The sequence below is a fragment of the Bactrocera neohumeralis genome, chromosome 2 (assembly GCF_024586455.1).
Source record: "Bactrocera neohumeralis isolate Rockhampton chromosome 2, APGP_CSIRO_Bneo_wtdbg2-racon-allhic-juicebox.fasta_v2, whole genome shotgun sequence".
Lineage (NCBI taxonomy): Eukaryota > Metazoa > Arthropoda > Insecta > Diptera > Tephritidae > Bactrocera > Bactrocera neohumeralis.
This window is the reverse complement of record NC_065919.1, coordinates 49972028-49985575: the sequence shown is the minus strand read 5'-3', so window position 1 is coordinate 49985575 and position 13548 is coordinate 49972028. Positions and strand designations below refer to the sequence as shown.

The 13548-nt window shown below is 37.2% G+C and overlaps 1 protein-coding gene across 5 annotated transcripts; it reads right to left on the bottom strand.

The window, feature by feature from the left end:
• Nucleotides 1-1854: 1854 nt before the first annotated feature.
• On the bottom strand, nucleotides 1855-13337 carry LOC126750953 (uncharacterized). Of its 5 annotated transcripts, XM_050460815.1 has the most exons (7): nucleotides 12524-13197; nucleotides 8078-8194; nucleotides 7656-8010; nucleotides 7411-7598; nucleotides 7241-7330; nucleotides 5617-6101; nucleotides 1855-2873 (listed from the first exon to the last, which is right to left on the bottom strand). In XM_050460815.1, the coding sequence occupies exons 1-7, from the start codon at nucleotides 12686-12688 to the stop codon at nucleotides 2642-2644; spliced, it is 1632 nt and encodes a 543-aa protein (XP_050316772.1). In that variant the 5' UTR covers nucleotides 12689-13197; the 3' UTR covers nucleotides 1855-2641. The 5 variants fall into 5 exon arrangements, with proteins under 5 accessions (XP_050316772.1, XP_050316774.1, XP_050316771.1 ...); XM_050460817.1 differs by lacking the exon at nucleotides 12524-13197 and adding an exon at nucleotides 13213-13337 and having other exon boundaries at nucleotides 7411-8010; XM_050460814.1 differs by having other exon boundaries at nucleotides 7411-8010.
• Between the last annotated feature and the right edge of the window lie 211 nt (nucleotides 13338-13548).

Genomic DNA, 13548 nt, shown 5'->3' with positions numbered 1-13548 from the left:
ATTATATTAATAAAATATCCAATATTATACTTGTACCTAATTTTTCTAAGATAACCAACATATTGACCGAAATAGGTGGTTGAAAGTCAATCTCAAGTTTGAAACTCTTTATACAAGATATATGTGTATGGTATGAGAACTAAAGGAAGTATTGACTCGATTATATAAACTTTTGACACAAAAAAACTTTTAAAAAAAGTTTCCCTCCGAATTTCAAATATAAATCACAAAAATCAATTGGGTTACTCACACCTCGTCGTAAAAATTATAAATTTTTACACTTGTTTAAAAAAATTGTTGTTGAATTTCATACAAAAATGAGCTTACACATTTACAATTCTCAATGCTATGTTTTCGAATCGTTATAACTTATAACTTTATGAGACTTGTGAAAACCGTAAATGTATTATCGCAGTGAAAAAATCAATAGTTGTCAGCCCATATTTCGGGCCTCTTTTTACGAATAGCTTCGCGCAAACGACGCATAACTCTCAAATAGTATTCATTGTTGATAGTTTGGCCAGTCGGAAGAATTCGGAGTACAGCACACCTCAATAATCGAAGAAAAATGTCCCCATTGCCTTGACTTTCGACCTTCTTTGACGTGGTGTTTCCGGATTCGGCTCACCTTTGCCACGGTATTCGGTCGATTAATCGTCTGTTTATGGGTCGTAAGCATAGCTCCAAGACTCATCACTGTAATAAAACGTTTCATGACATCCCGGTAGTCGGAAAGAAATATTTCACAGACGTTGACGCGCCGCTGTTTTTCGAAAAAATTTAGTGATTTTGGAGCCAATCGTGTTTCCACTTTTCTTAGGTTCTAATGATCCTTACAAATGGTTTTCACTGATACTTCCGATATTCCACGATACCAGTAAGATCTCTGACCATTAATCATCGACTATCATGCGGTCTCGACCCTCTTTGAATAATTTTTACCAATCATAAACACTTGCGCGCGACAAACGATTATCATCGAAGGCCTTTTCCAACATCCTGAACGTTTCGGCACCATACATTTGATTTCGCACAAAAAAATTTTATTGAATTTCTTTGTTGAATAATTTTACTTATCGTAAGAATCGCCGAATGCACTTTATGTACTTCAGGAAGACAAGCGTATATTAAACCCTAATGTTTATTTGGATATGACATTTGCCACAGATGTCGCTGTCAAAACTAATTTGGAGCTAAGCTATAGTACTGCAAAATTTTTCGAGCAACGGCATTTTGTGGGCGTGGTTGTGATTTCATACAACCTAGTTCATACCTTTGCCACTGACCTAATCTCCCCCTGCGGGTACGGGGGACCCCCTCAGGGTTCGGGGGGAAACCGAATATACCCGCGGTAAGGCATGCCTGTCGTAAGAGGCGACTAAGATCCTGGCCACCAGTCCAGGGCTGTATGGAAGCTCAACTGGTCGTAGCTTCGGCTACAAGGTCATACCAAAGACTTTAACCTGGTAACACGGGGAGCAGTAGCCCCTGGAGTTCGCTCCAGTCTGCTCATTGGTGGAGATTCGTGGTGGCTGTGGTTAAAACCCAAATCGCGGGAAGAACTGACTTTGTCAGTCGAATGTGGAGTTGCATTGCAACCGGGTGCCGGACCCAAAGTACGGCAGAGGTTTTAGATGGGCCTCGAGCCCTACCAAGGTGGTTAGTGTGTCCATGCCACACTGCCAATTGGTACTGAAAATGTTTACCCAGTTTTCAAGGCGCTGATCGACGCATTGTATTGATCCGTTGTGCTTTTGAGCACCGTGGAGTTAAGCTGTCGACAGCAGGATCCCACGTTAAACACAATCAGACGTTTACTTAAAAGAACCGATAAAGATTATAAATTCGGAAAAATGTGAGAATACTTCAATATTAGTTTATTGATAAATTAGTATATGTATATTTACAATTTACATTAGATTTTGTTATGCTATTATTTTATTTGAAATATATTTTTCCTTTAATCTATGCGCATGCGTCAATAAGTAAAAATAATACAATTTCCAACATTTTACTAATAATTTTATAAAATTTAAAATAATTTATTTAAGATTTGAGCTAATTTTCTAGAAATTCCAACCGTTTGACTTACATAATGCAGCGAAAGCCAGCTTTGAAATTTACAACAACTACAAGTAATTTGCGTAGTAAAACAATATTTTGGAATAAAAAAGGATGCTTAAGTTAAAACATATAATTTAAATAACATTTTAAGCAATTGAAGTGTTAAATAAAATTTTCTTAACCTCAAAATTTCCATTCTCCTGCTCGTCTACACATTTTCGTTTCAACTTTGTGCAACTTGCAACCTGGCAAATCGACAAAATTTCGCGCGCCACGACATTTCGCTTTCGTTTCGGTAAAAAAAAAATAATGCATACTCACACACATACACATACTTCTGTACATATGCATGTGTATATGTATGTGTCTGCTTATGCAAGATAAAGTCTGATTGAAATTGCATAACTTTTGCTAAGTAACCAAATCTTTCGAACAAAAGTCAATTTAAAGTGTTTCAGTGTTCTTTCGCCTCTCTCTTCTTCGTGTGCTTATTCCTTCCTCCTCTCCGCGCGTCACCGCGAAAGCGGTCATTGCACTAGATTTGCTTTTTATGCCGGCAACGCTGTGGCAACGCTACTCAATTCCAGCATTCGTTGCTGGCGCCGTAAAGCAAATTGTCCAATTTCTGCTTTGCCGTTACCTCAACGGGCGCGCCGTGCCCTGGGCGCCCCCAGAAGGTGTCGAAGGTTTCGAAGTGTTTGCTACAGAGTTCGCGCTCGTTTTGCTGCTCCGCGCACGTAGTCTGCCGCTTCACGGACATTTGTGTGTTCAAGTCGTGCAGATAGCGAATGTCTTGTGCGGTGGCAAGTCTGCTCACACACACGTACACCCATACCATATACACGGCGAACACATGCCACACGTACATACAGGGAAACACATGTCGGCGCGGCAGTGATTTTGGCCAAAAAGGAAGTCATCGGAAATCGATTGAGTTCATTCGAATCGTTGTGTTGTTGTTGGTAGTTATTTGGTGTTGTTTTGGTATTTGTTGGCGTTTGGCGTTGGCGAGTACAGAGAAGACGGTATATATGTAGTTTGCATCAGTGCTTTGGCTGTGTCTAGCTTTTAGTTTTGTTTTTGTTTTATTTTTTTTGCATTCTTTGCTTTGTTTTTGCATTTTTTGTTTGCTTTTGCTTAGTTATTCTAATTTTATTTGCTACCATTTAAAGTTTTCATTGCAGCTAAATTAATTGTTCTATATTATTTTATACTTTCACATTGATTACAATTGAAATTGTTCTGTTTTGTTTTTGTTGTTGTAATTTTACGAAAAATTAAACAAATGAAAAAACAAACCAATAAGCAACGCTAGTTTTGAATATTAAGAAAATTCATAAGTCAAGTTTTTTCTGTGCAAATATTTGGTTATGTGTTGAGCTACATGAGTTGGGTATATGCTTTTAAGTATAGTATATGTATGATAATATATATAAAAGTGATGGGTTAATGTAAAAGTATGATAGAAGAGATTTCTTATTATAATGGCTACAATATTTTTTAACTCTTTTAACTGTTCTCCTTCATTAACATCCACTGCTTGAAAAGCTTAAAATAAGCGTTCAAGGCAAAAGCTCTACTATTAGTAATTATAGGAATTTCCATAGACAAGAGTCTGCGTCAATTGTAATATAATTTGCAATTATATCTTTTTATAATATATAGATTTAGACGGGTTTTAATTACAAATGCTTGAAAAGCTCTAAAAAAAAAGCACTGTAAGGCAAAAGCATTTTCTTATTTATTACGCAAGCGTAATCGAAGTGAATAATTATAAGCCTTTATGCGCTAAGTCTGCTGACCATATGCAAGCAAGACTTGAAGAGAGTATTAGTAAAGCTACAAAGCTTTTTTTGTAATATGCTTGTCAGCAATATATGGCAAAATCTCTATTATATAGCAGAACTAAATTCATTTTAACTTGGTTTTAATTTTCATAGTTTGAAAAGCTTAAAAAAGCTCTGATCGGCAAAACCTGACATTTTATTAATTATAGAACTTATGCAACAATTGTAATCTCACTTTCAATAATAATTACTATTATAGAGAGTTTTTAGGTTTTTAATTATTATATAGTAATAAACTTTAAAAAAGCTCAATTGAAGCTCTGGTCGGCAAAAGCTTTGCATATTTATTATAAAAGCTTGATCGAAATGGATAATTATAAGCCTGAATGCTATTAGTCTGTTCACCTTAAGCAAACAAGACTTGAGAGGATGCAGAGCTTTTTTTTTAACCAACTGGTCTGACATGTAGTATGTCAAAATCTCTATTAATTATCGAAACTAAGTTAATTTTACCTTGACTTTAATTATAATTGCTTGAATAGCTTTAAAAAAAAATTAAAATAAGCTTTGATAGGGAAAAGCTCTACTAATATTATTTATAGAACTTTTCAGTGATAAAAGCCTGCGACAATTCTTATCTCATTATCAATACTGATTATTATAATATTTAGCTTTAGAGAGCTTTTAATTATTATGTGATAAAAAGCTTTGAAAACGCTTAATGTAAGCTCTGATCGGCAAAAGCTTTTGCATATTTATTACACAAGTCTTACTAAAGTGGATAATTATAAGCTTGAATGCACTCAGTCTGCTCGCAATATACAAACAAGACTTGGAAAGGGTATAAGTAAAGCTTTAAAGCTATCAGCTGACCACTTATGTATTTAAAAATATAACTTCAAAAATTAACTAACTTGCTTAGCCAAGCAACTTCAAGGTTCTAAGTGAAAAAAATTTCAAAAAACTTTTATTTTTTTTACATTTAGTCAAAAGTTTTGATCACAATCGTAAAAGCTTTTAACCCTTGTTTAGGTGGAAGTATTATTTGCAAGCTGAGAAGTAAAGAAGCCGAAAGGGGTTGTGAAAATTCAATATAAAAAACTTTTTTAATAAAAGCTTACTCGTTCTTTCTTAAAAACAATTATATATGAAATTAATTTAATGCTCGACTAACTAATAAATATACTTTAAAAGTTTATTATTTCACTAAATATTTAATTGAAAGTATAAAAGCTTACTATAAGCTTATATAGCTTTAACCCTGGAACTCTATACGAAAAAAGAATGGAAGCCGTTTTCGATAACTTCCATTCCATACGTAATTCAACTACGCCCAAAAATTTAGTCCCTATTACGGCTATGATAATACCCCGAAAACAGGTTAAGCCAAAGCATAAACATTGCCTTCATAGCGTTAAAAATCTTAGCGAAAGCTCAAGCATAACTCCGATGTTATTAAAAAGCTTAGCGTATATGCAAAGTGAATTTCTTTAAGCAACATGAAGTGTCGCTGCTACTATTTTCATTACTATTGATGATATTAATGTCATTGCTGTTGTTGTTGTGGCTGAGCGCATTGCTAAGGTTACAAATTTTGTTGGCAATATTGCGTTTGATTTTGCATTTGCTAATGCTGCTGCTAGTCTTATTATTATTGTTGTTGCTGTTATTCATATTGTTGATATTGATATTATTGCTATTGTTGCAGTGTAGTTGTTGCAAATGTTGCAAATATTTGCTACGACTAATCATGTTGCATGCGTACCTATCTTTGGAGGCGGTGCGCTTGGTCACATCCGTGCTGGAAAGGCTAACGGGGCGTGCATTGGCGCGTCGACGTGCCAACAACGGCACCAATTCCACCCCCTCACCACCCGTATTGGCACTGGTCGGCTCGGTATTGTTCGTGTTGCTCGTGCCCAAAGTTGGCGCTTCACAATGGCGTACAAAGCGTGGGCAGTGTTTTTGTTTTATAGCGGCAGTTGTTGTTGTAGTTTGTGGATTTATTGCAGTAGCATGGCTTTGGCCTTTGTTAGATGAGCTTTGATGTGGTTTTTTCAACGCTGGCATGGCAACGGCGCCACCACCACACCCCTTATTGGTAACCATGCCGGGGCAGGTGCAAATGCAGAGCTCACAGCAACGTTGCACCTTTTTGTTGGTGCGCACTTTACGGAATGTTGGCTTCTCAGCTGGCGTAACGGGATTATCCTGATCGAGATCTTTCAGCATTTCCTTGTTCGTCCAACCCTGCAGAGAGGAGATTTTGGTGAAATTATGGGCTTTTTAATCACTTTTAATCAATTGAAATACAAGCTTGAGAGCCTTAAGAACTTTTGCTAACCGAGTTCTATGTATATTTGTTTTAAATTTCTAAAAAAAATTATGACGGAATCGGTTGTTACGTCTATCGTATCGTACATATATTACTTCATATGACTTCAGCTGTTTTTCATGAATGCTTCAAAATTCGGAAGCAAAAATGTCACAGTGAAAAACTCTTAAATTTCAGTTTAACAGAGCTTTTGTACCACTAAATGGATAAGCTGGATAGAGACTATCTCAATCAATCAAGAGTTGCCAACTATTCCACGTCTGCATCGGTCCAAATTCACTATTTAACATTTTCAAAACCTAAGAGCTTTTTAAGAAAAAAATGTGCATAAAAGCTTCGAAAGCTTCTCGGAAAAATACTCTCTAAAGTTTAGAAAAACTAAGAACTTTTAAAGAAAAAGTTGTTTTGATGAAGCAAAGACGACCTTTCATCTTCCTTCTTATGTTAAATAGATCCAGATTCACTCACTAAAGCTTAAAAAAAATTAGATAAGTTTTAAGAAAAAAGTTTAACAAGAAAGCTTCGAAAGTTTTTTAGAAAAATACTTAAAGCGTAAAAAAACTGAAAGCTTTTACAATAAACTTGTTTTGTTGAAGCAAAGACGAGTTTCTATCCTCCTTCTTCGGTTAAAGATCTTCAAATGCACTCTCTAAAGTTTAGAAAATTTGAAATAATTTTTAAGAAAAAAGTTTAAACAAAAGCTTCGAAAGCTTCTCAGAAAAATATACTCACAGCATTTTTAGATAAATGTTGTATATAAAAGCTTCGAAAGCTTCTAAAAAACCATTTTGGTGGTTTGTTGAGTCGTCAAATTCCTTCATTTCCTACTCTTAGATAGGCACACATATTCACTCCAAAGTTTAAGAGCTTAGAGCTTTTTAAGAAAAAAGTTTTGCATAAGATTTTCGAAAGTTTCTCGAAAAAAATGTCGAATTTTGATGGAACAAAGACGAGCTTTTATCTGCCTACGTATTTTCGAGCTCTGAAGTCTTAAGTAATTTGCCTATCCTGTTAACTGGAATATTATGAATGTCGTTTTCATAAATAAGCTTACCAGCGATTTCATAAAAGTGCTACCCGCCGCTTTCGGACTGCGCCACGGTTTACCGCCAGGTCCTGCCTTACCCCAGGGATCTTTACTCAGCTGAAATGAGATAGAAACACACACACAAGAAAACCAACCAATAATATCATTGCATTGTAAGTTTAGTATCTGCAGCTCACCGGCTTTTCCAGCTTGGCGACGAGCCTCTTCTTGCGTGGCGAACCCTTTAACAACGGCTGCGTCTGTACACCTTGCGCCAACGGGCACTTATCGCTATCCGATACCACAATCTTTTCTAGCAATGGCTTACCCTTACCACCCGCAGCGGCGGCACCGGGTTTGTAGCGTACCTCAATGTCGAGATGTCCTTTATTGCGAAACGACATAGATGGGTGATCTTTGAGCGTTATATGCAAAGTCTCACCGTTTTTTGTGGCGCCCAGACCAACACCAATGCCACCAACGCTGCTGCTGCCGGTCACATTGCTCTTGGTGGCACCACCAACAAATTTTGCGCCAACGCCAACATCGCCAACGCTACGCTCGCAAACGGTCAGCACGCCGCCGGCGCCGGGATGACAAGCATCGCTGGTGGTTTGCACCGTGTGTGTATGGGTGGTGACGTGCGGTGCTGGCGGTGGAGGTGCAGGCGGCAATGGTGGTATGTGATGATGTAGATGATGATGATAGCAGGTGGCGGGGTCATGGCATTTTTTACGTTGCGAGAAGTAGTCATTGTAGCGACAGGGTTGCCAACAGTTCAGGCGATGCATGGTGCTCTGGAACGAAGTAGGAAAATATATTTATATTTTATCTATTTTATTATTTAAAAAAATTTATATTTACAATAGTAGGCGTGGAATGCAGGCCAACAGCTGTGATGTCCTTGCGTCTGATATCCAAATTAGGCGCGCCGCCACCAGGACGACCCCAGGGATAATGCTTAACAAACAGTTCGTAGTACTGCGTTGAGAGAAAAGTTCCATTTTTAGTAACTGTGTGTGTATGTGTGCGTGTAACTATGCGAAATAGCTTAACTAGGTCAGTGATACACAATTTGTTGTTGTTTATTTTATTATTTATTTTATTTTCTGCATTTACAGCGTGCGCAAAGTTCTTACCACCACAACAAGATCCCAAACACACACCCATACATACATACTACAACACAACATTCACGAAAACGCGCAAAAGTCTGCACAACTCTTTTGTGGCACAGGCAAAGTCGGAAAGCTCTCTGCCAGACACTCTCACACTCCAACGTCGCGACTTTAATGAGGAAATATGGGCACAAGCGCAAAGTTATTGTCTGTTTTCAGGCACGGCAACTGTCTTTTGCAACGCGCGCCATATTTAACTACCACATACCGTTAGTATCACAAGCACGTGCTTTCTCCACCCTCATCCAGCTCTGCTACTTTTCGCATACTTTCTTGCTGACTTTGTTTATTCTATTTTGCCCAAAATGAAATGCCAAAATTGGCTTCGTTTGTAGGTTGTTGTTATAGTTGCAAATAAATAACAGCACAACAACAACAACATTGAAACTAATATTTTTATTTTTTGTTTTTTTTTGCCTACCTTTATACAAAAAATATTATGTATACTTGCCACCAGTCAGTTCGTCACTGATTTGCCTTTAGCATGCCGCTCCGCAACTTCATTATCAACAACCGTTACAAACACCGTCTCTAACAAACAACTAGGAAGTAGCGCGCAATTCGTAGTCACGCGATATTTGCCTGAGTTCGTTGCTCGCCTTTCTTGTGGTAGGCTGCTCGCGCTTGGCTCTTGGCCTACGATTTCTGCCGACTTTCATATTTGGGTAATTTGTACGTTTGCGCGCCGCTATTTATGCTAAACTATTCCAATCAGCAATGCCGAGACAAGTCAAGTGAAATCACATTGTCAGCCACTGACTTGGCAGCCACTGACTTCCTGGTTTTATTGCTTGCAAATTGCATGGCAATATTTCATTGCTGAATTCGCTGAAGCGCTTGGATTTCCAATTATTTACATGCTTTTATATTACTTGTATATTAATTTTCATTTGGATTGGGGTTTCTAATCATATTGGGTCGTTAACCTCATTTACTGAGACAGATTGTTGCTTCGTTATATGCAAATGACATTAACTGTTAATAAATACATATATAAATATTTAAATAAATATACAAAGGGTGCATGGACTCACTATATTGTGGGTAGACTTAGCGAGGACACCTACCAAAAGCGCCACTGGCACTCGGTCTTTCAATAGACTATTTTTATCAAAATGTTTTGTTGAAAAAAAAACATAACTGACACCAAAAAGTGGCTGAACCCATATTGCACGGGCTTTGTGCCAGACGAAATAACCATTCAAAAGCGGTTTACTAAATTCCCTATTGACCATATATGCTCCGAATACAAGGACTTATTGATTATTCAAAAAAAGCTGTTAGAAACAAAATGAAAATAATCAGAATAATTTTGGAAAACTATAAATTAAGACTAATCAAGGTAGCTAATACTACAAAGAGCCTGTTGGACACAGCGTTTAAGAATATTTGGATATGAAAAAGGTATGTGCCCAAGCCATCGGCTGGAAATTTGAAATCGATTTGAAATCGACTAACAAATTGATTACTTTGGCAAGTTTTATATATGAAAATGGATCCATCATTTCAATACGAAGTTCATACCACAATTCCCATTGAACCGAATACAAGCAGTAGAATAACACAGGAAGGAACAATCCGCCGGTCCGCGAGCAAAGCATTTGTATAATTTTCATTGAATATCTTCAAACCACAGCCAACTGTCGTTGAAAAAACTACCCCTTCTGAAACAAAACACAATAATTTTAATGTTGGTCTATCGAGATAATATTTCTGTATCATTCGTATTCGGCCATAAGTAATCTTGACACTCCCTGCATTTTGAGAAATTGGTCATCTTGAAAATGTAATCATCAAACGAAACTCAGCTCTATTTAGAAGCAAAGACACATATGGTAATCGTACACAGTGTGCCCTTAAAATATCCGATTTTTTTGGATATATAATCAAATCTACATTATGTTATCTTTGAAAATTATTATTGATACAAAATAGGTTTCATTAGACTCAATACAAAGCTTGGAATGATTAACCAGCGCAAGTATAGATTTCTTAGGTGATTTATAGGCATGTTCTTCAGCACCTCGGTTACAGTAGCTGCATGGCTGGGGTATTATCACGTTTTTAGTCTTCATTTATTTAATGTGGAACAAAACACAGAGATCTTTCTTTTCTTTTATTCTTCAAATAGTATTTTTTACTTGTTTATAATCCTTCAGTAAACATTCTCGTAGTAAAAATCGCATTGATGGTAAAAACTTCAAAACCTTTTTTCATGAATTCAGCACGATTACTAGCTTCTGGGCGACCTGGTCTCTAGTCGCTATTCAAATCTCACCAATCACAACCATTTTGTGGGCAAAAAATAGTAAGACTTTGTTCATAATTTTAAAATTCCTAATTTATTCTACAAAAGCTATGTCGTTCCCTTCAAAATAATCTCCATTGGCCTAAATACATTTGTGCCAACATTTTTGCCAATCCTCTAAACAATTATTAAAGTTTATTTTCGAAATAACTTTCAATGCGCTTAGCGATTCACGTTTAATGTCTTCAAGTGACTCAAAAAGGTTTCATGAAATCCTGACAGTCGAAAAGCATTGTTTCACAGACGTTATAGCGAAGCTGTTTTTCGAAAAAATTTAATTATTTTAGAAGATCTCGAACTGTTAATGGTTCATCGTCAACGCGTTCCCGACCCTTTTTTAATAATTTGTACCATCAAAAACACTTGCCATCGAAGGCCTGTTCCAACAGCTTGAACTTTTCGGCGCCAGAAATTTGATTCCGCACACAAAATTTAATTGAACTTCTTTGATGAATAATTTCACTCATCGTAAAAATCTTCGAATACACTATATGTGCTTCAGAAAGACATGCGTATACTAAACACTAACGATTATCCAGATCCAGAAAAAATATTTTTCAAAGATTAGATTTTTTCGCGAAATTTAAATTAAAAAGGCAAACATCTTAGTTATACATATAGCCTCGTTGAAGTCAATCACTAACTTGCTCAAGAAGCGCGCAAACGTGTCATGAGTGAAATACTACCCGTACAGACCGACTATTAAAATTGAAAAGGAATGACAGTGAGAACTATACTAGGAGTGCTAGCAGGTCACTGTCTAATAGGCATACATGTCGGTACACAATGACTATTCTAGAAGCTGTCTGAAGGTAACAGAAGAGGAGACTATAAAACCTCTTCTATGTGAATACAATTCTTTTCAGAGAAAAATCATTTTAACTAGAGGTCGAGGGTTTCTTGGTGTTATTTCGGAGGTTTCACACATAAAAACTTTTGTACTAATGAACTTCAGCAGAAGCACGCATAGTAGAGTGAGGATATTTTAGTGCCGGAAGTTTCACAATGAGGTTACAAAAGACCTAGGTATATTCTCAGACAGCCGCTCTACCTACAAACCTGCAAAGGTGAAATTGAAAGAGAATGAATTTATTTTTTAATACTGCAAATTTTTTATAGATTTCAATGCACGTTTCAAAATTTAAATATAAACTTGAGTTATTTTTGGTATCATGAAAAACGTATCGAAAAATTGGAGGCCAGATGAAGTTTATTTATGACCCTCTATTTTTATTACTCAAAGATATTTAATTGAGTAAAAAACCTTAAATTATATGAATTTCATTTACAGAAGTCTTGACTTTATTGAAAAATGTTAATGAGTACTAATTCATTTAATGGCAATATTCATATTTCTTCCAAATGGAAAGAAATTAATACGAGAGAATATTTTTTTTCTGGAAATGTTTAATTAAGCTTATGATTTAAGGAACACAGACAAATTATCTGAGTAGATCCTTATACCACTCTGTTTTTTAAGATGTAATGGATCTGTAAATCAGCCTCTCAAATTAACTTTGAAGCAATATTTTACTAATTCAGTCATTTAACGAAATGACTGCGCTTTATTCTTAAAAAAAAATTGCTAATTGACTCAATTAAAGCACTTTCTGAGACAATTTTCAAAACATTTATTTTGAAAGTGGCATAAAATACGTTTTTTTGCTTTAATAACCATAATCGGAAGCTAATTATTGAAAATTTAAAAGGTGTCCAAAATTTTCAACGATTTTCTCGCTTTCTTTCAAATTTTCATCTTCAAAATTTTGACACAAAAAAAAATTACCACTACAAATTCACAAACTTAGGTAATAAATTACTCACCTCAGCTTTGTCCTTCTCTTTGCGCGCCACTTCCTCAGCCTTGCGACGCCGCCACATACGCATACTCTCCTCCGCGTTTTTACGCTCCACCAAACGTTTCTTGTCGTCACACCACAATAATGGATGCTCATAATGATCGCGGCAAAATTCATCACTGGTAGTCATTTTGCCAACTGCGCTCACATACACACAACAACACACACACACACAAGTGCACACAGAGTCTAGAGACTACTGCGGCACACTAGGACGCAGCTGGTGCTGCAACACTTGAATCTATGACACTTCCACACTAAAGGATTATTGCACATTAAATGCAGCGGAAACCCTCAATTCAAACCGTGTGTGACGATGCGAGATGCGAATTTCGTGTGGAACGAATGGCTGGCTGAAGGGCTTACGCTGCGCTTACGACGTTCGCAGGAAACAAATAAATCTGCCGGAAATGAATGCTTTGCTCAAGTGTTGCCAAACAACAACTGGCGCTTCGCAGGCAAAATTGCGCGCCGCCAACCAGACAAACTAGGAAATTCCGTGGAAAAAGTCAGCAGTCAGAAGCCAAACATGAATGCGCTGCCTGGTGCCTGGCACGGCGCTTACCATGCCATTTATAATCGAGCGCTAATACACACACACTCACACTTACGTTAAAAAAGCGCACCGTGTGCGCGCCTGAAATCAATACCTACCCGTAGGCGCACCACCTATTTACGGTTATTTAGGTGCTAACGGAGTTTTCGAATGCGGCGCGCGTTGTCTTGGCGCTGAAAGCGGTTTAGCGTTCGGTACGGCGCTTCACTGCTGCAGGTGCAGCTCCTGCGACAACAACTCCACTCGTGGCCCTACGGCACTCGCCTATTTATAGTGGCGTTTTGGGCGCGCGCGCGCTCGCTTACACAGCAAATTGGCATATATTGACATTACACGAAGCGCCCCTATACACACACTCATCGGCGCTTATTCTTGTTGTTGCTGCAGTGTACTTTTGCTCAAGTTTCGACTTCCGTGCGCGTTTGGCAAGCGTC